General features: G+C 43.9%; 1 protein-coding gene across 4 annotated transcripts in view; it reads left to right on the forward strand.

Annotated features, from left to right (window-relative positions):
• LOC117039365 (pre-B-cell leukemia transcription factor 3-like) overlaps nucleotides 1-23706 on the forward strand; it is a 39672-nt gene that overhangs the window by 9585 nt on the left and 6381 nt on the right. For all 4 annotated transcript variants that reach the window (XM_033136461.1, XM_033136468.1, XM_033136477.1 and 1 more), the window contains exons 2-5: nucleotides 4600-4673; nucleotides 20104-20345; nucleotides 21734-21924; nucleotides 23163-23298. In XM_033136461.1, coding sequence (XP_032992352.1) covers nucleotides 4600-4673; nucleotides 20104-20345; nucleotides 21734-21924; nucleotides 23163-23298 — 643 coding nt within the window. The remainder of the gene's footprint in view (nucleotides 1-4599; nucleotides 4674-20103; nucleotides 20346-21733; nucleotides 21925-23162; nucleotides 23299-23706) is intronic.

Raw genomic sequence — 23706 nt, forward strand, 5'->3', positions numbered from 1 at the left:
GTGTTTCCCCAGCCACTCCCAATGTCCATCAAATAGGTTAGGCAATTTAATTATCATAAGTAATATTTGCTACCTGTCCTTCACAAAAAGTCCCAGAGTGGGGTGCAATAAGAATACAAACTTAACGGTATCAAGACCAAAAGGCATTAAATACCAAGCCAAAGTAAAGAATGCAACACCAGATAACAGAAGAGAAACCTCACATTCCATCCATGAGAGCCTGGAAATTAAGTTAGATTCTTAGCAGAAATAGCTACAGTCTGTGGACAAGACTGTATGATGAAGGTGGCCCTAAATGCATTGGATTCTCGAGGGCTGGACATTACTGACAGTGAAGCAGCATAAGAGCCACAGCCACGTGTGCCTCTGAGTGCACCTGGTATTCCAAATCTAAAATTGTGATGGCAGTATAATCCACTATGAATCTGATTTTATTATTATGAGCTACTTTGAGAATCCGCATGATTGAAAAGTACACAGATATTGTATAGCAAAATAAAAATTGCCCTGTTTGTTCTGTAGCGTTATATTTTAAAGCAATCTCTGCTGGCTTACTGTTGGAGATGAGACATTTAGCAGTGGGCTGTTGGTTTGACCTGAAATTTGTGTACCCAATAATCCAGTGATTTTCAAACTGTTTTCTGGGCAACCGTGAGATTTCTTTTCCAGAATCTTATCTGGGGTTCCTCAATGAAATGTTCAGTAACAGAAAAGACAGTTTGCCCATCGCTGATGTTTCCCTGTAATTAAGGGTCTGTTTCAGAGCATGCACTTGCTCTTCAGGTGACCATGCAGGTGACCATGAGGCCCCATGGACTTGGCCAGTATCTCAGGAGCAATGACTGCCCTAGGAAATGTCCCAGAATCCTCTGCAAGTGTAGAGTGGTTAGGCAGACCATGGCAGAAACGTGGAGTTCTTTGACAGACAAGCTGTTTCTTGAAAGTTTGAAAACCACTGCAGTAAGCTATTGCCTGTTTCCCACATGCCGATAGATAACAAGATTCCAGGAGCCTGTGAGGCCTGGCCATTGACCAGGGGAGGAAGTTGTTAGGGCAGCAGGTTTGTATTTATCACCCATGCAAAAGGAGTACCTGCAGTTCCAGTGTTCCAAGGAAATGAAACTCCTGCTTGCTGGTATGTGGAGGTGACCTCAAAAGAGAACTGCTTTGAGCTGATGCTGAAGTTGCCAGGTACCAGGTGGAGCGAGGTGCTTTGTGAAGCATTTGTCAAAAAATGGCACATACAGGGTATGAGAAAGGGCATTTTAATATAGGGGCAGCGCTTTTGTTACCACCAGAGACCAATCAGTCGCTTGTCTATTTTTCTTGGCTGCTTCTGTGCTTGGGTGGCTTTTGCACGGGGAATGAATCTTTGGAGAAAACATTATAATCTTAACTTGGATCTTGAGATGTGAAGGCCTGGGAAAAACAGACCCCCCCCCCATTTTTTCTAGATTTCCCTCTCCCTTCTAGGCCTTCACATGTCTACTTGTAACTCTTTTGGATACTCTGTTTTGAAGGAACATGATCCATGTACAGTTTAATCTTGTATTTGAAGAATTTTTTCATAGCTTGTGCACTTATTTCTTAGACAGGTGGTTGTTTCATTAGAATCCATGTCTTCTCACCTTGCCTATGGATAAAAATAGAGGTATATGCCATGACTAATAAATAAAAAGCCTCCATTTATTTCTTAGGATGTTGTCCATTGATATAAATGCAGCAGTTCCTGCTCTAGAGAGACATGTTCATGCAGCCAGGAGCACAGCTGTAGTGATGGTAGATATCATCAGAACAGTGCACTTGGTTTCTGAATTCTTTGTCCAGGAAAGCGGAAAGCAAATATGAATGCTTGCTTCAGAAGAAAACTTGCATTTGGATGTAGCTTAAGATAGTGATGGGAAACTGGTTGCCACATGCTGCTGGACCACAACTCCCATAATCCCTAAGCATTGACCATGCTGCCTGGGACCGATGGTAGCTGCAGTACAACAACCTTTAAATGGCTACAGGTTCCTCGTTTCTGTTGGGCAGATAAGGGTGGTGGCAGCGTTCATAACCAACCAGGCGCCAGTGACATTTCATGACCGGCAACTGGCCTTTTGCGAGCAAGTGGAGTTGTCTGGTAGCACCTAACATCTCCATCTGGCAGGCTGCCACTGCTGTGATGCCGAAGACATGCCTCTTTTGCTGCTGCTCTGCCCCACGAATCAGCTGAGTCATGCAGCAGCAAAAGATGCTCACATGTAAAGAAGCTGTTTGCTGGCTGCTTCCTTCCACATGCTGCTTTGCCTCTCCTTCCCACCCCAAACATGTAAGTTCAAATCTAGCACACTACTTTGCATAACAGATTTTTTAAATTTGTTAATAAAAAAATCTTTTTATTAGTCTTTCTTCTTTCTTTCTTTTTTTAAATAGAGTTACCAGCTGGGTGGATCAGGGGAATGCTGTGGACATAGTGTACCTTGATTTCAGTAAGGATTTTGACGAAGTCCGCCATGATATTCTTGTGAGGAAGCTGGTAAAATCTGGGTTGAAAGAGGTAACAGTTAGGTGAATTTGTAGCTGACCAAACCCAAAGAGTACTCATTAATGGTTCCTTGTCATCCTGAAAAAAAGTGACAAGTGGGGTGCCACAGGGTTATATCCTGGGCCCGTTGTTGTTCACCGTCTTTATAAATGACTTGGAGGAAGGAATTGAGGGATGCTCATCAACTTTGCAGATGACACCAATCTGGGAGGGGTGGCTAATGCTGCAGAAAGCAGAATCAGAATTCAACATGACCGTAACAGATTAGAAAACTGGGCTCAGGCTAACAAAATGAATTTCAGTAGGGACAGATGTAAGGTTCTGCACTTAGGCAGAAAGAACCAGATGCACAAATATAGGATGGAGGACACCTGGCTTACTAGCAGTATATGTGAAAAGGATTGAGGGGTCTTGGTGGCCCTCAAGCTTAACATGAGTCAACAGTGTGATGCAGTAGCGAAAAAGCTAACGCTATTCTAGGCTGCATCAACAGAAGTCTAGTGTCCAGATCAAGGGAAGACATGGTCTTCAGACCACACTTTGAATACTGTGTCCAATTTCAGAGGGATGTTGACAAGCTGGAAGGTGTGCAGAGGAGAGCAAACAAAATGATTAAGGCTTATGAGGAACAGTTGAAGGAGCTGGATATGTTTAGCCTGGATAAGAGGAGACTGAGAGGAGATATGATAGCCATCTTACAATATCTCAAGGGCTGTTCACATGGAGGAGGGAAAATGCTTGTTTTCTCCGGCTCTGGAGAGGAGGACCCAAACCAATGGATTCAAGTTGCAAGAAAGGAGATTCCCACTAAACACCAGGAATAACTTTCTGACAGTGAGCTGTTTGACAGTGGAACAGACTACCACAAGAGGTAGTGAACCCTCCTTTCTTGGGGGTTTATAGCAGAGGTTGGATGGTCATCTGTCATGGATGATGTAGATGAGATTCCTGCATTGCAGGGCATCGGGCCACATGACTTTTGTTTTTTTGTTAATTGTTTTTTGACCAGTGTGGTGGTTGTGTGAGTTATTTTGCAGTTTGTGTATGAGCGTCAGCTCAGAGACATCGCCAGGCCCTTCAGAAACTAGCAGTGCAGGAGGCCACCACTCCACAAGAGCCGGTGCCTGCAGTAGAGCCAAAGAGCTGCCTGCCAGTGGTGCTGCTGTCTGGCTGGTCTCTGGCCTGGTGGTGATATGTGCTTACATCCCTGTTTAATAGAAAACACTTTGCAGGTAAGAAGGCTGTTCAGGGCTTCATGGCCCAATGGTCTGACTCCGTGTAAGACAGTTTCATGTGTTCATTTGCTCCTGGGGTCTCCAGGACACAGCATGGCAAAATAGAACACAATTGTGCTCTCATATTCAAGCTATAAATGCTGTGTAAGTTGCCAGAACTGCTGGCACAACTTTCTGATTTTGGTGCAGAACACCGGTGAAATTGATAGTCTGGTTTGGGGCTCAGGTGGGAGTGACATTTATTAGTGAAGAACTAATAGCAGGCCTCCTGGGCATCCCCTGAATTTGCCCCCCCCCCCATTAAATTTGACACCCTTGAGTTAGAGGGTCTGTGAAGGCTTTAGCAGCTGTATATCAATTGTAGTGTTTGGTTTTAAGACTGGTAGAGTGATCTTTCACTCCTGTGTTTTGAGAGTGAATAATAGATTGGGATTCTGACAGTTCTGTGGCTTTGCTGGTGCAGAGTTAAGCAGCAGGATGCTTAAATATTCCTTTTGTGGTTTTACACAGCGTCCCTCATTTTGAAGCAGGCTGCCTTGTTAAAGGAAGTGCAAGAATGCTAATGTGGAATGCAGCCTTGAGGCTTCCCATATGCTATTAAAATACACAAGCATCTGTATAATTATACAAGTTTAACTTTCCTGGTGCTTAGCTAGTATAGGCAATAGGGCATTTTAGACTGTAAATGAACCTTGCAGAGCAATTTTCTGGTGCAATGTGGACTGTGGCTTTTGAATGGAATGTTTTGCCTGTTTCTTCCGTTATACCTCCCCCCCCCCCTTATCTGTTATATTCCTTTGCCATTCATCCTGTTTCCCCCCCTCTCCTTTTCAGGAAACATGCCTTGAATTGCCACCGAATGAAACCTGCTCTCTTCAGTGTGCTATGCGATATTAAAGAAAAAACAGGTGTGTTGGTATTTTCATACAAAATTTGTTTCTGAAAACTAATCTTTCTGACACATGGGCCGCTGCAACTGTCTTTAAGTGCTAAATTTACCATTAATGCCTTCCAGCCACAAGCTGATATCAGTGAGACTTAGGGGTACATGTCCTTTCTTTATGGAAAGATAAAAAAATACATAATTACAAGTGCACAGAGTAAGATGACACACAAAAAAGAAGAAAAGAGAAAAGAAATAGGACCCATTTAGAAAACAAAACAGAACAGACTTTGGGGTACATTTCTGCAGAGAGTCGCTGTTTAAACCTCGTTGACTTCATTAGGATTTTAGCAGCCAAACTTTCTGTGTAGGCTTGTGACCTAAATTAGTAAATTGAAAATATCCAGGCATTCTTGTAAAATATTTGTATGTTGTTTGATCTAGTGTATGTACTAAAAAAAGATGAAGGATGGCTGTTTGACTATTTAAACACATACACCCCCCAATGTTACATGTATGCAGTACCGTATATTCCGGCGTACAAGGCGACTGGGCGTATAAGACGACCCCCAACTTTTCATGTTAAAAAACAGAGTTTGGGGTATACTCACTCCATGGTGGCTGAGGTGGCAGTGGCAGCAGCAGCAGGCTGGCTGGAGTGGCAGGGAGAGCCTCCCCTCTCGCCGTACAGGAGCCCGTTGCACTTGCCGCCCATGCCCAACTCGGGCTCCATGGCGGCTGAGGTGGTGGCAGCAGCAGCAGCTGGAGCGGCAGGGAGAGCCTCCCCTCTCACCGCACAGGAGCCCGTCGTGCTCCATGATGGCTGAGGCGGCGCACGCACGCAGCCAGTGGCAGGGCGGAACTCCGCGTTGCGTGACGTTGCCGGCGGCGCCTGAAATCTATACCTGCCGTATAAGATGACCCCTGACTTTAGAGAAGATTTTCTGGGATTAAAAAGTTGTCTTGTACACCGGAATATACAGTACATTTCTCATTAGCCAAGATGTCAAGGGCTAACATCATCCTCCCTTCATGCTAACTTTCTAGAAGCGAATGGCTTTTGCTTGACGCCACCCAGTGTTATCAGCTGCTTGGTGACAAACACCATTCATTTCTCAAGGTTTCTTTCTACTTTGATGACCTCCGTATTGTATTTATTCTTCAGAATTGATTGTATTTGGATTGTAGAAAAACCTCTTTTATGGGATAGGCAACTTGTTGAACACTGAAGACCACAGTGGAAATGTCTTGCTCTAGAGAGCTGTGGCTAATTTGAATAATTTAATTTCTGCATAATGAATGTAATTTGCATAACATTCAGAATAACATAATCAGCATGGTAATGGCAGGTGATGCTTTTTGTGCTGGGTCTGGCATGCGACCATTACAGTAATCGTAGATGTCATGACACAAAGATCTGTGAATGGCAGATAATGTTGACTGTCAACCTGGACTGGCGGGCAGTCTTCTAAAATTCATGTGGACTACACATCAGTAAATAATTCATGCATGCTTGCGGATGAGTACAACATATTTTCCAGCCTATCTCCATATTCCTGTATGCCAGAGCGAGGCATGAGCAGTAGATCTGGCAAACACTTCACCTAGAAGAAATTTTTGTTTGTCCCCAAGCAAGTGGCTACCTGCAAGCTTAGGACTGTGGTTGAGATTGTCTTCCAACCATACACGATTAACATGCAAGTGATCTTGGTATATGGACCAGATGCAAAAGAAGCCAGGACTTCTTTACTTCCAGTACCAGTAATTGTATAGAAGAGGGGATTTTAGCAGGAGCGTTCGGTCATGCAGGAGTGAGAGAAGCTGTACCTTCTGAAACTCTCACTTTTGCACAACTGCCAAAGGTACAGGGCCTTTGTCTTTCTTTGCACCTGCTTACCCAATAATGGATATAGTTTCTGATTTTGACTCTTTAGTCTCTTGGACCCACAGGCGCCACATCCTTGTGTTTCAGTGCTGCACAAGCCTCCCTCAGATGAACAGGAGTGGTATCCTTAACTGGCAGGGGAGATTCCTTGATCATGAAGGAGGTTTTCCCAGGGTGAGGCTCTGCCACACTCAGGGAAGCCCCAAATGGGTTGTCTCAGACGGTTGTCTTGTGCTCATGATGGGGTTGTGCTGTCTGGTTGTGTTTTGAGTTGTTGTTGTTTTTTTACAATCAAACCAAAGGAGAGGATTAGGTGTAAAGTTCTGTAGGAGACAGAAGTCTGTGGTAATCTACACTCAAAGAAAAGACGCTGATGTGGGGAAAGATGGAGGGCACAAGGAGAAGGGGATGACAGAGGATGAGATGGTTGGACAGTGTTCTCGAAGCTACTAACATGAGTTTGGCCAAACTGCGAGAGGCAGTGAAGGATAGGCGTGCCTGGCGTGCTCTGGTCCATGGGGTCACGAAGAGTCGGACACAACTAAACGACTGAACAACAACAACAACACACTCAATGGTGACAGTTTTACTGCCCAATTTAACCATTTCTTTGTCCACACACCTTTTTCCAGTTGAAGTGGGGAAGCTTTTCCTTTCTTCAGTGCAGCTTAAAGTTCAATGAAGCCACATCTATTTACATGATAATAGTGGAGAAAACAAAAATAAGGACATAATATTTAAAGAGGTCTTTCCCTAACAATAAGGCACACAGGTGGCGCTGTGGGTTAAACCACAGAGCCTAGGGCTTACGGATCAGAAGGTCAGCAGTTCGAATCCCCGCGACGGGGTGATCTCCCGTTGTTCGATCCCTGCTGCTGCCACCTAGCAGTTTGAAAGCACGTCAAAGTGCAAGTAGATAAATATGTACTGCTCCAGTGGGAAGGTAAACGGTGTTTCTGTGTGCTGCTCTGGTTTTTCCAGAAGCGGCTTAGTCATGCTGGCCACATGACCTGGAAGCTGTATGCCGGTTCCCTCGGCCAATAAAGTGAGATGAGCGCCGCAACCCCAGAATCGTTCTCGACTGGATCTAATGGTCAGGGGTCCCTTTACCTTAACCTTCCCTAACAATAATTAATAATAGCACTGTGTTGATTCTACATTATACGGTAATTCATTAATCCTTACATGAGCTATGTAAAGTAAACCAGCATTATTATCCCCGTATGACAGAGGCCAAGAGAAAGTAACTTGCCAGATACTGTTGACCCCTGGCTGGGGTGGGATGGGACACAGCAACTTCTCAGCTGACAGTTTATTCCTTAGGCTGGAGTGTGTGTGTTACTATTCCCTGTGTTAGAACACTCATCCTTCTGTCCTCTCAGTTGACAGGTTCTGCAGGTTGTTTAAGTTCTTCAAAGCCTGTTTGATCATAGACAGCAAGGGGATAAAAGAAAACAGTGTAATGGAAAATGAAGAATTGTACCTCCGTCAGTTCTTTTGAAAGCTAGTATCTGTCTCTATCCTTGGTTACATTTGCTTTCTGTATATGATACGAATTAGAAACACATCCCTGATGCTCAGAGATCAATTGCTCATTCAAGGTTTTAGTGACTAGATTTTCAGTAACTTGAGAATTCTTTTTTTATGTTGCATAACCCAGGGCTGTAACTATACATGTTCAAAGTAATGGAAAGACTAGGAGAAGAGGCTGCTCTTTGTGGGGTTTCCTCTAGTAACTACAGATATATGTTATTGGTTACAGTGATATTTCCTGGGCTAGAAAAGGCTTAGGAAACATTGCAAAGAGCAACCTGAGCATGCTTGCTCTGTGTGTAGCATATTCTGTTTTCTTTTAACGGCAATTGGCCTTTATGGTAACAGCTTTTCAGAACTAAGAGAATGCAGCCTGTTTTATCTTTTACTGGGTTTGTTCTCTCCCTTTCCCCAGCTGAAAGAGCATGGATTTGCATCTTTTTGCATCTTTTAAAATGTGCAAGTTGAAATTCATTTCAAGTTGAACATATTTGTACCAAGGGATTGCAGCCCCATAGTTACGCCGGATTTGTTTAGGTCTCATAGGTTTTTGAATGTCTGATGGCCTGTCTGTTCCTTATTTAAATTATGGGGAGCAGATGTTACCGCTTCAAGCAAACAAAGACCTGGTCATAGTGTAGCATCAGGGTTGAGGCTCTGTTTTAACGATTTAGGGACACAAGCTTGTTCTCAGTTCTGAATCAGTTTCAAATATTGAGCCTTCTTCCCTTTTTTCTTCAGTCAGGTGCCAGCATGCTTACAAGAACCAATGGTAAACTCTGAGAAAAATTGGCGTTTCTCTCACTAAATGTGATGATTCTCTGCCACTATGTGCATTTGGTCAAGTATATATTCTAGGCCACCTCCTGTGTTTGAATTTTTCTAATTTTAAGACAGACAGCTGATCAACAAGGGCACTTAACACTATTCACATTTGTTGGAGGGGTCCTAAGAGTGCCCTGATCCTTGAATATACAAGTTATTGGCATCCCCCATTGTCCTCAGACCACTGTCTTTAGTAGGGGAATATTGAAGAGGAAGAGTTCTAGAATAATTGCAGAAGGTGGTGCTAAGGCAGAAATGGCAACATGAACCTTACCAGAACTACTAGGTTTTAAATTCTTCTGCCCCCCAAAATACTCTCTGGAGAACAGGATAATCCTGGTGGTACAGATGCCCCCCCCCCACTGATGCAAAGAGCATCAACAGTGGAAGAATAATGGAAGATGTTGTTGTTAATGCTGTGCAGAATATGCAGTGGAGAAGAGGTTCAAAATGGGAACCTTGGGAAGACAATGTTGTGTCACTCGTCACCACTAGAAATACTTCTACCACATGCTCACATTTGGCCGGTGCAAATTCAGTACAGTATTTAAATCCCGACTTGGCTGTGGCTGAGAGGGGCAGGAGCAATTCAAGCATCCCAGTGGATGACGGAGCCAGAACTGCCTCTCATATTCCCAGAAAGGAGGGTAACTCCATCCTGCCCCCTCCGGTGAGGATTCTTTGTCACCAGGGCTTGTCCTGGATCAGAGCTGGGTGGGGGAGTCTGCTCTTTCTCCTTGGCAAGACAGACAAACGGCCACTACCACGGACCATAAATTGAAGAATTTGTGCTTGAACTTGCATTTTGCTCCTCCCACACATTCCTATTTATTTATTTATTTATTTATTTATTTATTTATTGCCATCTGATTTTTGTTAGCAGCTCTGAGAGCCTTTTTGGCTTAAGGGTGGCGTATAATGCTGTTAATAAATAATCAATAAATAATTAACTAATAGTACAGAGAGGGGCCAGGGATTTTCAGTAATTATTGCTATGTTCACTAGTGTGTCCCTTTTGAAGTTCTGCTCCATTATTAATTGCAGTGGTGTAGGTAACGTTTTTCCTTGACATAAAATGTGCATTAGCAGAAAATTTGTCAAAAGCAGTGTAACAATGCTTGCAGCTGCCACAGAAAGGTGTGACTGAAGTTACAATTAGAATAGTGTATGGCAGAGGTTCTCAACCTTTTTGAGTCCACGGCTCCCTTGACCAAGTACATTCTTTCTGTGGCACCCCTGTGGGGCTCAGAAGTCCAGTTAGGTCCCCCCTTGCCTGCAGAGCTGGCAGCCTCCCCTTTTTCAAACACCCTCCCTTGTAGAGTGTTCTCTCAGCCTCCTCTTCCTCCTCTCCCCTCTCCTTGGGTCTCCTCTGGGCAGCCATTGCTACCGCCCCTGGTCTCTGAGCTGCCACCCCTCAATAGAGGTTCTCCGTCACACTGCCCCACAGGGGCCTGGGAAGCACCCCCTGGCCAGCCCCAGAGGCACCATTCGCCTGCAGAGCTTGTAGCCAGGGCTGCTGCAACAAAGAGCTGTGCAAGCCTTCGGGAGGCAGAGATGTGAGAGGGCATCCGAGGAGGGAGGGAAGGAAAGAGGGACAGAGGCCAGGGTTGCCTGTGGCACCCCTGACTATCATTCAAGGCACCCCAGGGTGCCATAGCACACTGTTTGAAAAACACTGGTGTATGGAATAAAAAAGGCAGCTATGAAAAAGTGGGATAGCTCTGGGAAGAGACTTAATTCCCCATCTCTTTTTCTGCTGTGTCACTGACAGTTTAAAGTTACCAGTGTAGGACAAAATCGTGAAAGAGATGGCCGGGGGGGGGGGCGGGCTACCATTGTATCATGTCACACAGCAGCTCGGCAGCCCCTGCTCCTCCCACCAGGGGCTGCTTCCCTTCTGCGGCTGGAGGAGGAGGAGGAGGAGGAGGAGGAGGTACCACGCGTTCCTGGCTCACATGACTTCCGCAAGTCACTGCGGCCGCACTTCTGGAAGCCACCAACACACTTCCAGAAGTGCCCTTGTGGTGCCAGCTTCCAGAAGCACAGCAGCAGCCTGGCACAGCTCATGGAAGCAGCAGCAGTAGCAGCAGTCTATCAACCGGGGGTTGGATTTTTGGGAGGGCTGAATTCACCCCATCCACTAGAGGTTGGCACCCCTGGTAAAACACAATATAGTTATACTTCTTTTTAAATAATTTTTATTAAGTTTTTGAAAAGTTTTTATACATATAAAACATAGCGATTTCAAACATTAAAATACAGAGTTCTTTCAAACTCTTAGACCTTCTTCCCTCCCTCCATGGGTTCCATCTTTAAGATTAAATTTACTGCACCTTTTACACTTATCTAGCTATTATATAGGGATGTGGGTGGCGCTGTGGTCTAACCCACAAAGCCTAGGGCTTGCTGATCAGAAGGCCGGCAGTTCGAATCCTCGCGGTGGGGTGCTCCGGTACTGCTCCGGCGGGAAGGTAAATGGCGTTTCCGTGCACTGCTCTGGTTCGCCAGAAGCAGCTTAGTCATGCTGGCCACATGACCCAGAAGCTGTCTGGGGACAAACACCAGCTCCCTTGGCCTATAGAGCGAGATGAGCGCTGCAACCCCAGAGTCGTTCGCGACTGGACTTAATGATCAGGGGTACCTTTAGCTATTATATAATCATAATTACCATTAAAACAATTCCACATTACAAGTATCTTTACATCCCTGCCAAAGATTTTAACTACAGTTACAGGTAGGTAGCCATGTTGGTCTGCCATAGTCAAAACAAAATAAAAAATAAAAAAAATCCTTCCAGTAGCACCTTAGAGACCAACTAAGTTTGTTCTTGGTATAAGCTTTCGTGTGCATGCACACTTCTTCAGATACCAGCAAAGATTTTAACTGTTTACAGTGGTCTTTTAAGTAAATTACAAATGTACTCCAGTCTTTCGAAAATATCTTCCTGGTTTCTGATCTTCCCTGTCAGTTTCCCCATTTCCACATATCCCATCAATTTCATCTGCCATTCTTCTTTTGTTGGTATTTCTCCTTCCTTCCATCTCTGAGCTAGTAGCATTCTTGCTGCCATTGTTGCATACATAAAAAGGCTTAAACCGCTAGTAGGAATCTATTCCCGTAAAATCTTAGTTGGCAGCTCCTGTAACTGTGGTCATATTCCGAACCAAGCCAAGACAACACTGAGGCATTGGATGGAGCCAGAATACTTAAGCTGCTGATATATATGGAAATTAGCTCATTAAACTATCTTCTTCTCAGTGTTAACAGCAGCAGCTGAGGTTTATAAGGAAGGGAAGACTCGGCCAAAGCTGCTGCTGCTCAGTAGCACTAAAGACGAGGAATCTGAAAGGATGCTTCCCTGTCTCTCATCCTCCTTGATTTTAATGGTGTTGGGATCAGAGGGTGTGTTGCGGTCCGGGTGCAAAGTAAGTGGGGTTGGGTGCTCAGGCCTGCAGAGGCCTCAACCTGTTCTACATGAGCAAATTAAGGATTGCCATTCAAATACTTAATTCAGGCTTCCTAAGCCTCGGCTCTCCAGATGTTTTGAGACTACAGTTCCCATCATCCCTGACCACTGGTCCTGCTAGCTAGGGATCATGGGAGTTGTAGGCCAAAAACATCTGGAGGGCCAAGGTTGAGGAAGCCTGACTTAAATATTAGCGTTGCCACTTAAGCTCAAAGGGACGCGGGTGTTGCTGTGGTCTAAACCGCAGAGCCTAGGGCTTGCCGATCAGAAGGTCGGCGGTTGGAATCCCCACGATGGGGTGAGCTCCCATTGCTCGGTCCCTGCTCCTGCCCACCTAGCAGTTTGAAAGCATGTCAAAGTGCAAGGAGATAAATAGGGACCACTCTAGCAGGAAGAGAAACGGCGTTTCTGTGTGCTGCTCTGGTTCCCCAGAAGCAGCTGTGTCATGCTGTCCACATGACCCGGAAGCTGTACGGCAGCTCCCTCAGCCAGTAACGCGAGATGAGGGCCGCAACCCCAGAATCGTCTGTGACTGGATCCAATGGTCAGGGGCCCCTTTACCTTTACCCTTACTTAAGCTCAACCTCTGAGCTCCCTCTCTTCTTCCAATTTCTCTTGAGTTGAAACGTTACCAGGTCCTTTAACCACAGTTTGCCAGTGCTGCTGTTTTTATTGACACTTGTTGCCGTTTTCCTAACACTAGTTGAACCTTATCTTTCTTGGTCCCTAAAGAGAACTCGACATTTCGGCAGGGCTTAACTTCAGTTGTCTGAATCAGCTTGATCATCCGGCGTCTGCCTCTTGAATATTTCAGTTAATCAGTAGATACATTTTTCCTCTCTAGTAGTTCCATCATAAGAGAGGACTATGAGCCCTGCTGCTCTGTTGCCACATGGAAGAGAAAAATCTGGATTGGAAAACAAGCCTAAACAAATGGCATATCATTCTTGTTTTGGCACCGGTGCTCTCGTACAGTTCATTACAGCACCGCAGTGTGTTAATTAATGATATGTAAATATATTGCAATGATTGCATTTGCATATTGAGTGAGGCCTCAGTACCTTAGGTTGTGATGTGTTTTAATTAAGGGCTAATTAGAAATGATGGGAATTTCACTTGGCTCAGTCTAATTATTTTCCATTTTGATGAATATGTAGAGAGTGTTATGATTAGCAATCAGAACAAACCATGGCATGTTAGTGGATGTGGCTGCCCAGGTTCTCAGGGGTTTATGGGGCTGAGAATTGTCCATTAAAAGCATTCATAAAAATTAGGGCTGCCAACCAATAGAAAGGTTTCTTTTAGTCAATTTATTGTTGTACTATTACTCATTTAATTGATTAATTAACTGATTAGGATAAATATTAAAGTAATTCGGTTCAAGTGTTATTTTGAGGCCATTTAACAAAGATAACCGTTTCTCTCAGCTAATTAACAGAGACAAATCCATTCTTTCCTTGGAAAATAATTTAAAGTGCATTGTCTGAAGGAAGAGAAGCTCTTTTACATGGGAACTTAAGTTACCATGCAATTAAAAGTCCACACTATAACCTGTGACTAGATTTTGAAACCTGTTAACTCTTTTGGATTTAATAAAAATTATTTATGACTAATAGAGCTTCTGAGAGCTTCTTTTTTAAAAGGTTTTATTGAAAAAAAATCCAGCATTAAAATATACAGACATCTATTGTGGATATACATTTATACATTTTTTCATATATTAAATAAAAATATTCATACATAACTACATTCAACTTTATTTGTGTTTCCTCCCAACTGTAACATCTTGAATTCCCAATATTCCATCTTGCATACTATTAATTTAATTTGATTCTTATCTTTCTTTTACTCGTTTTCTTAAATGTTGTTTGGTATTTTGATATTCATATTTTTTGTTTGTTTTGTGTTCCTTCTTTTTATTTTTATTTTTACCTATATTAATCACGGAACTTGTTTCATTCTGATAGAAGATCCAGTTTTTCAATATAATTTTGTATATATTCTTTAAAGACCTTCCATTCCTTCTCCATCCTGTCCTTTGAAGCCCTTCCAATATTTCCCATTAGCTTAGTCAAATTATGGTATTCTATTAATTTGGCAGGCCATTCTGTTATTGTTGATATCGTGACACTTTTCCAATTTTTTGCAACAAGCAACCTGGCAGCCACTGTTGCGTACAAATAGAGCACCTTATCCATTTCCTTTGAATTTTTCGGCACTATACCCAATAAGAAACCTTCTGGTGTTTTAATAAACTTTTTTTTTTTTCATTTCATTGTAGATTAAATCCCAGAATGGTTTAATGCCTGGGCAATTACACCAAATGTGAATTGGGGTGCCCCTGGCTGAATTACTTCTCCAACAAATGCTGCTACAGTTTTTATTCATTTTGGCAATTCTATCAGGTGTTAAGTACCATCTATGTTGAACCTATGTTGCTTTTAATATATAGCATTTGGTGAATTTCATATCTTTAAGCCACAATTTCTCCCATTGTTCAAACATTAAATTTTACTAATATCCTGTGCCCAATTATTCCTATTCCTATTCCTATTCCTATTCATTTTATCATTGATGCTTTGATTAATTCATCCTTTGTTTACCATTCCAAAATCAGATTGTATAATTTGGATATATATTTTGATTTTTCTTGAATTAAACATTTTTCAAATTTGGAAATTTCTCTCTCAAATCCTATCTTTTTATCTTTCACTAATCTGTGTTTAATTTGAATATATTGAAACCAATCATAAACATGAATTTTAATTTCTGAATAATCTTTTAATCTCAAATCCCCATTGACTTCATGCAGCAGTGTTCTTCTATACGTAGCCCAGTTTTCTCTCATGTTTGGTTTTTTAACTGCTACAATTTCTAATGGTGAAACCCACCATGGGGTTTTTGGCTCTAGAATTTTCTTCTCTCAAATTTTGTATATTGATTTTCTGATTATATGGTCTAAGAAACCTTTGTGTACTTTTAACTTTTTTATCGATTAAATAGGCATGCCATCCAAATCTTGTTTCTGCTCCCTCTAATTCCAATACATCCAAATCCTCTAATTTTACCCATTATTTCAGCCAGGTCAGGCCCACTGCATCATGAGATATCTCCAAATCTGGAAGGCCAAATCCTCCTCTTTCCTTCTTGTCAATCATAATTTTGTGTTTTATCCTCGGTTTTTTCCCTGCCCATACAAATTTAGCCAGATCACTTCTCCAATTATTAAAACATTTTTCTCCTCCTAATATCAGAATACCTTGAAATAGGAACATCATTCTTGGTAATATGTTCATCTTTATCTATATATATAAAATGCAAGTGTCTCTGCGTCCAGTCCGTGTGTCTCTGGGTTTGCGCTATTGCGCATGTGCCCCAGGGACACAGGGATTGGATGGAGAGAGATCGGGCGCGAGCAGCGTCGGCAGTTCAAGCAGGGCGGTTGAATCCGAACATCTGCGCTCCAGAAGGACGAGGGAGGCCGAGGAGGCAGGCCACGCTGCTGCTCTCGCCGCTGAAAGCCGAGCCTCAAAGACTAGCGGCCGGGAGCAGCGCAGAGCAGCCCGCCCCCTCCCCTCTCTTCTCCACCTCACCGCACACCACCCCCTTGCAACGGACGCCCTCCGACGGCACCCGGCCGCGGCGCCTCACGCTCTTTTCCCTCTCTCCGTGAGAGAATCACCCACCGGCCAGGTGTCGGCGGAGGCGTGGCGCAACCGGCCAACAGCGGCGGACGCCACAACGGCTCCCCCATCGCCCTCCCGCGTCGCCGCCGATTGAACGGCCGCCGAGCGGCCCGATCCCGGGGCTCCCGCTGTGCTCTAGGCCCAGCGGGAAGCCCCAACAACAAGCGGCGGCGGCGGCAGGGCCCTGAGTCCTCCCGCGCCGCCCGCATCCATTTTGGCCATCGAGCGGCCTGCTCCCGGGCTCCCGCGGCCCGCCAGGCCCAGCGGGAGGCCCCAACGACCCACGGCGGCGGCGGCCGGGCCCTGAGCCCTCCCGCGCCGCCCGCGTCCCTTCGGGCCGCCAAGCGGCCTGCTCCTGGGCTCCCGCGGCCCGGCCGGCCCAGCGGGAGGCCCCAACAACAAGCGGCTGCGACGGCGATGGGACCAGCCGGAATAGCCCCTCCCTCCTCCATCTCCTCCCTTCTCCGCCTGGTGTTCCTTCTCCTCCTCCCTTCACACGCCCTCGCCCTGCACAGACCCCAGCGCCAAGCGAGCGTCCAGGCTGGCAACTGGCGAGTCCCCCGGTGGGACCATTAGCAGAGCGCGTGCCTGACACCCCTCGCAGCGGCCAAGCAGAGAGGAGCGAGGGCTCCAGCCTCTGGAAAGCAGCCGCCGCGCGGACGCCCTAGCACCGGCCTCCTCCGTCCAGACACCACCGGGTGGCGGCTGTGGCCTCTGGCGCAGCCAGGACTGCCCGGCAGGCAGGCAGGGAGAGACCCGCTCGGCAGCTCCGTCGCCCCGCCCTCAGCGGCAGCAGCGGAGGGAAAATGAGCCGACCGGCGGGCGGGCACCGGCACACACACCCTGTCCGCCGAGGCCTCCCACCGCAGCGCCCCTCTCGCGCCTGCCGGCCTGGAGTCCGCGTACAAGAGGCAGGGAGGCAGGCTCCCCCCAGGCCTAGGGAAAAACCCCACTGCTGCCGCCGTTGCCTCGCAGGCTGGGCCGGCGATCCCTCTGCCTGCCTGCCACATATGTTCTAGCGCCCGTTAACTTAACGGGCTTAAACCACTAGTTACTGATATTCTCCCCAATAAAGATAAATTTAATTTCTCCCATATTTCCAGATCTTTTTTTACTTCTTTCCAAATTTCCCTATAATTCTCATTGATTAAATCTATAATATTTGGGGTCAAATATATTCCAAGATATTTTCTTTTCTTTTTTATTTCCAATCCAGTAATATTTTGTAATTTTATTTTATCTTTCATCCATATTTTTAACTAATATTTTTGTTTTCCCATAATTTAGTTTAAACCCTGCTGATTTACCATATTCATTTATGCAATCCAGTGTTCTAGGTATACTTTCAAAGGGGTTTTCCGTTGTAATCATAACGTCATCAGCAAAAGCTCTAATTTTGTATCTTTTCTTTCCAACTGTATTTCCTCTTATTAGACTATCTTGTCTTATTTTCGTTAGTAGAACTTCTAGGACTATTATAAATAGCATTGGCGATAAAGAGCAGCCTTGTCTTGTACCTTTAAATATATTTATCTCTTCTCCAAACTCTCCATTGATAAATATTTTTGCTTTCTGCTTATTATAAATTGCATTAATACCTTTTTGGAATTTTTCACCTAATTTCATCTCTCATAGGGAATAAATGAGAAATATGAGGCAGCAACCTTGGCCTGCAAACACATGAAAGAAAGCAACTAATGTGGTGTAGAAGACAGAATTATATTGGGATGACTCTTTTTTCCAAACCTTTGTTCTTTTTTAGTAACATTTTATTAATTTTCCAAAAATAACAAACATAAAAAACAATAAAAATACAAAAACAAATTGACTTTCCTCTAATCCCTTCCTTGGTTCAGTTATTTATCAAAATTCTGCATGTTCATTATTAAGTTTCTAAAATGTTTAAATCATCTATTATCCATTCATGATAACATTACAAGTATTTTTAAAACCCTGCTAACATATTAACCTGTGTACATTGCTGCTCTATATATGCAATAAACATCTGCCATTCTTCCTTAAATTCATTATCGTCTCTTCCTCTTAATTCATCATCAGTTTTGCCATTTCAGCATATTCCATTCGTTTAACTTGCCAATCTTCTTTAGCTGGGACAACATCTTCTTTCCAATGTTGGGCTAGTAAAATTTGTGCGGCTGTTGTTGCATATGTAAACAGATTCTTTTGTGCTCTTGGTAGATCCACTCCTATTATACCTATTAAAAAAAGCTTCTGGTTTTTTTAACAAAGGTTATCCTAAACACAAGGACGCGGGTGGCGTTGTGGGTTAAACCACAGAGCCTAGGGCTTGCTGATCAGAAGGTCGGCGGTTTGAATCCCCACGACGGGGTGAGCTCCTGTTGTTCGGTCCCTGCTCCTGCCCACTTAGCAGTTTGAAAGCACGTCAAAGTGCAAGTAGATTAATAGGGACCGCTCCGGCAGGAAGGTAAACGGCATTTCTGTGCGCTGCTCTGGTTCGCCAGAAGCGGCTTAGTCATGCTGGCTACATGACCCGGAAGCCAGTAAAGCGAGATGAGCACCGCAACCCCAGAGTCGTCTGCGACTGGACCTAACGGTTGGGGGTCCCTTTAGCTTTACTTTATCCTAAACATTTTCTTCCTTTCATTATAAATCATTTCCCAATATTTCTTAATAATTTTGCAATCTCACCACATATGAAAAAATGTCCCCTCTGCTACTTTCCATTTCCAACACTTGCTTTCCTTAGTTTTATACATTTTTTGCTAATTTAACTGGAGTTAGATACCATCTATACATCATTTTCCTATATGCTTTTCTTTAATCGCCACTCATGCTGTAAATTTTATATCATTCTTCCATAATTTTCCCATTCCATCATCTTAATATTATGTTCCACATCATGTCCCCATTTAATCATGACTGACTTGACCTCTTCATCCTTCATTTCCCATTCCAACAACAGATTGTACATTTTAGAAAGTAATTTCATTTCATTTTCTGTTATTTCTCTCTGAAAAGTTGAGATTTCATACGCAAATCTTATCTTTTTATTATTCTTAAACATTTCATTTAACTGAAAATATTGCAACCAATCAGTTACATTCTCTCTGATTTCATTACAGTCTTTCAATTTTAATAGCTTTTCTGTTTCCATTAACAACTCTCTGTACGTTGCCCTGGGTCACTTTAGACCAGGCATAGGAAAACTCGGCTCTCCAGATGTTTTGAGACTATGATTCCCATTATCCCTGACCACTGGTCCTGTTAGCTAGGGATGATGGAAGTTGTAGTCCCAAAACATCTGGAGGGCCAAGTTTGCCTATGCCTGCCTTAAACTACTGAAGATAAATTGGAATGAGGGAGAATCATGTACAGTATACTACTTGGAGGAAAGGGGCAATGAAAATGTAACCCCTTCCTCCTCTTCAGCCTCTATTTTCCAGGCTCATTTTTTTAAAGGCTCCAGTGTCTACTGGGCATATGGGTTTTTTCCACCCATGGAAGAAGGTGTCAGTTTGAACATTTGTATTACACAGCAGTCAACGGCTGCTACAGGTTTCTTCTAGACGAGGAAATGGCACAAAACTGCTCTACACCACTTCCATTTTAAAAAGTGAACCTCTGGGACACTTGGCTTTAGAGAGGACTTCAGAGAACAAGGAGGAAGCTGAGGAAGGAGTTCCAAATGACAATGTAAAATAGTCAAGAATTTGTTGCCCATGTTGAAGTTTGCATGAGGCTACGCTCTCCATTGGCCTTTGAATGTGTTTGATGTGTGCTTCCGTGTGGAAAATGCAAATTGTTTGGGATGCTACTGACCACACGTGTCTTCCTGCTTCTTTGTTGTTTTTCTGGAGATGTGCCACCTCCTCTTTAGCCTGAGCTCCCTCCTTTGAGTGCAATTGCATATGAAGCATAAATAAATTACTCAATCTTTGTTCGCCTTTTGTTTGGGCGCTATGCATTCTGAGGTCATGGTTGTTACTGTATGTGCAAAGAGATCATGGGGCGAATAAACTCCTACTTTGTTTTCTCTGCTTCTGAAATAATCCTCTGCTCCCTATTTATATTTATCCAGTGTTAAGTATACGTGGTATTCAGGAAGAAGATCCCCCTGATGCTCAGCTAATGAGACTTGATAACATGTTGCTGGCAGAGGGTGTCTCCGGGCCGGAGAAGCGGGGAAGAGGAGGACCTGCGGCCATAGCGGCAACTTCAGGTGGCTGTCCAAATGACAATAGCATTGAGCACTCTGACTACAGGGCCAAGCTGTCACAGATCCGACAGATATACCACTCTGAGCTAGAGAAATATGAACAGGTGATCTTTCTGCATGGAAGAGTTTTTATCCTCTCAGTTAAAAACAATTGTTTTTCCTTTGCGATCACAGAGCAGGGGAGTATACACCCAACTTTTGACTGTGCTGAAGTAAAAGTGTTAGTCTATTCTCCATAGACTATGTGGTTGCAAATATTGGTACAAGGAACCATGTAGGGGACGAAGGGAAGTCTGGAGATTCAGAGAATCTCAGAGTATGGTTATTTAAACAATCTTGTTATAAATTTTTATTTGTAAAAACAAATTAAAATATTAGATGGGGGAAAAGAAGAAGCAAAAGTGTTAGGGGGCATAAATTCATTTAGGCTGCAGTCTTGTGTCCTTTTGTGAGCTTTTGTGTAGCTTCAGGATTATGACCTTTCCTAATTCTTGGTAGCATTAAATGTGGCTGAGTCAATAGCTTTGGATGGGCATTCCTCTTTGGAACTGCACCACTTTGCCACAGACCAGTGGTTTGCAGAGATAGCTTTCTTTCTTCTCTAGAAGCAAACACCAGCTTCTGTGTTTCATAGGGGAATTTTGTACAGAGGTCTTCAAAATTATTCTTTTTCTCACATAATTTCTGTGACTTTCAACAGAGCACAATCTGCTTTTTGCAGAGATTGGTACAGCTGATTGGCATTTAAGTGTAGATATGGGCAAATAAGGGGACAGCAGGTGGCGCTGTGGTCTAAATCACTGAGCCTGGGGCTTGCCGATCAGAAGGTTGGTGGTTCGAATCCCCACGACGGGGTGAGCTCCCGTTGCTTGGTTCCAGCTCCTGCTCTACCTAGCCATTCGAAAGCACATCAAAGTGCAAGTAGATTAATAGGTACCACCTGAAGGTAAACACCTGAAGCGGCTTAGTCATGCTGGCCATATGACCCGGAAGCTGTCTGCATACAAACGCCGGCTCCCTCAGCCTATAGGGTGAGATGATCGCTGCAACCCCAGAGTCGTCTGTGACTGGACCTAACAGTCAGGGGTACCTTTACCTTTATCTTTATGGGCAAATAAAAATAATTACAAAACAAATTGGGTCAAACCTAAACGTATGCAGCAATACAAATATATTAGACAGTGTAAAAAAGAATTTGAATACCTGCCTATTAATAATTAAATGTAACGCCCCTCTGCAGTTTTTTTAAAATCAGACCTGTGTAACATAGACTACGGAATATGCTGTTTCTACATATTAAATCTCACAAAGTCACCTAAAGTATATTTTTAAATATTATAATCTTGTATTAATATTTAGACTGCATGTGATGCCAAGTTATCTCCCCCTTGTCTAGTCTGTTGTGTAATTATCACTCCCATTTATTTATAAGTTTTGAATTAAATGTGACCTTTGCTTCAGTAAAATATGCCTCTCTGCTTCTTGTTTCCAGGCTTGCAGTGAGTTCACCACCCATGTGATGAATCTGCTCCGAGAACAGAGCAGGACGAGGCCAATTTCACCCAAAGAAATTGAGCGCATGGTGAATATAATTCATGGAAAGTTCAGCACCATTCAGATGCAGCTGAAACAGAGCACCTGTGAGGCTGTGATGATCCTGCGCTCACGGTTTCTGGATGCAAGGTAAAACATGATCAAGACTCAAGGGAGACCCTTCTTGTGTCCAGGATCTTGGTGGCACAGAAGGCTGTACAAAGAGTGACACTGGGCACAATGGAAAAAGACAATATCGAACCTGGTAACAATGCATAGGCAATAAACAGTGGCAGCTATTGGCATCTATGGTTTAGGTAAAGGTAAAAAGGTAAAGGACCCCTGGACGATAGAGTCAAAGGTTATGGGGCTGCGGCACTCACCTTGCTTCAGGCCGAGGGAGCTGGCATGTGTCCAGCTTTCCAGGTCATGTGGTCAACATGACTAAACTGCTTCTGGAGCAACGGGACACTGTGACAGAAACCAGAGCACATGAAAATGCTATTTACCTTCCTGCCACAGTGGGTACCTATTTATCTACTTGCATTGATGTGCTTTCGAACTGCTAGGTTGGCAGGTGCTGGGACATCTAAGGTTTAACAATAGCCTGTTTGGGGTGCAGTCCAGCAAATTCACCCATGAACTGTGGTGGTTGCTATTTTTAATTATGCAAGTTGCATTTATATACTTTGCATTGGAAACATCAGGTTTAGGCCCAATTTTATGATTTCCTGGGATCTGCCTCCTGTATGGGGAGCCATCTTTTGCCAGATGCTTCTGCAGTAGGAAGAGTCATCCCCTTTCTCCAGACTGACCCATCTAACCCAGTATTATCTATTTTAGTAGCAGATTTCCAGGGGCTTCACTGGGGCCATTTCTCAGCATCAGTTAACTGATTATTTTCACTGCCACCCTGGAAGTTTTATTCAAGGGTAGAATTGAAATAAAAAAACAAATTGTGAGGGCTTGAGCCTAGGAACTTCTGTATGTAAAGCATGTGTTCGACCGCTGAGATATGGTTCCTTGCTCTTTGTGTATTCCTGCTCTGAAATGTATTATCTGTTATCTGAAAGTGTTCTGTCTTGAATTTCAGGAAGTTGTACTTTAGATTTTGGGGGTATTCAGGGATTTAATCTGTCATATCACTTTGTAAGTACTTTTGATTGTATTTAGAGCAGTCTACGGTACTTAATCTTGGCTGCCCTTTCAGTCCAGACATAGACACACACACACACCCCTCATGCCATGCTTGCTCCGTCTTCCCATTTGGATAAAATATTTCCACTGTGTGCTTTCCTGCAGCCCCTGTTGGCTCTTCCTTAAGCCCTTGGGCCAGCACACACTGTGCTCTGACATCAACTGTATGAATAATTTCAATGTGTTCCCAGGCGTAAACGGCGGAACTTCAGCAAGCAGGCAACAGAAGTCTTGAATGAGTATTTTTATTCTCACCTGAGTAACCCTTACCCCAGTGAAGAAGCCAAAGAAGAGCTAGCAAAGAAAGGAGGCATCACAGTCTCACAGGTAGGTGGTGGCCCATCTCCAGTAAATGTGGTTGTCTGTTTTTCAACCATTTGTGTAGGCAGTTGCTTGTTTCTGACTGTTGCATCCTGTAGACAGGTTTTCCTATTCCCCCCCAAAGGTTTTCCAAATTTTGAAGAATTTCATGTAAGTTTTCTTCTTTTTGAAAACCTTTAATCATTGTATAAAAGAATAAAACAACAGTTAAAAATGGCAAGAAACTATTGTCTAGATTCAAGTAACCCAGTGCACTAGCAGAAGCCAATGCAAGGGCTTCCTCTTGCTGCCCCACCCCTAAATCCACTCAGGGGTGGGGGTGGGGGGCTTGGGAGAACCCCTAGAACATGGTGCCAGGGAGGAAAGCGGAAATTGTTCATCAGCGCAAGCATTTCTGCTTGCCAGATAGAACAG

This window comes from Lacerta agilis, chromosome 2 (assembly GCF_009819535.1).
Source record: "Lacerta agilis isolate rLacAgi1 chromosome 2, rLacAgi1.pri, whole genome shotgun sequence".
Taxonomy (NCBI): Eukaryota; Metazoa; Chordata; class Lepidosauria; order Squamata; family Lacertidae; genus Lacerta; species Lacerta agilis.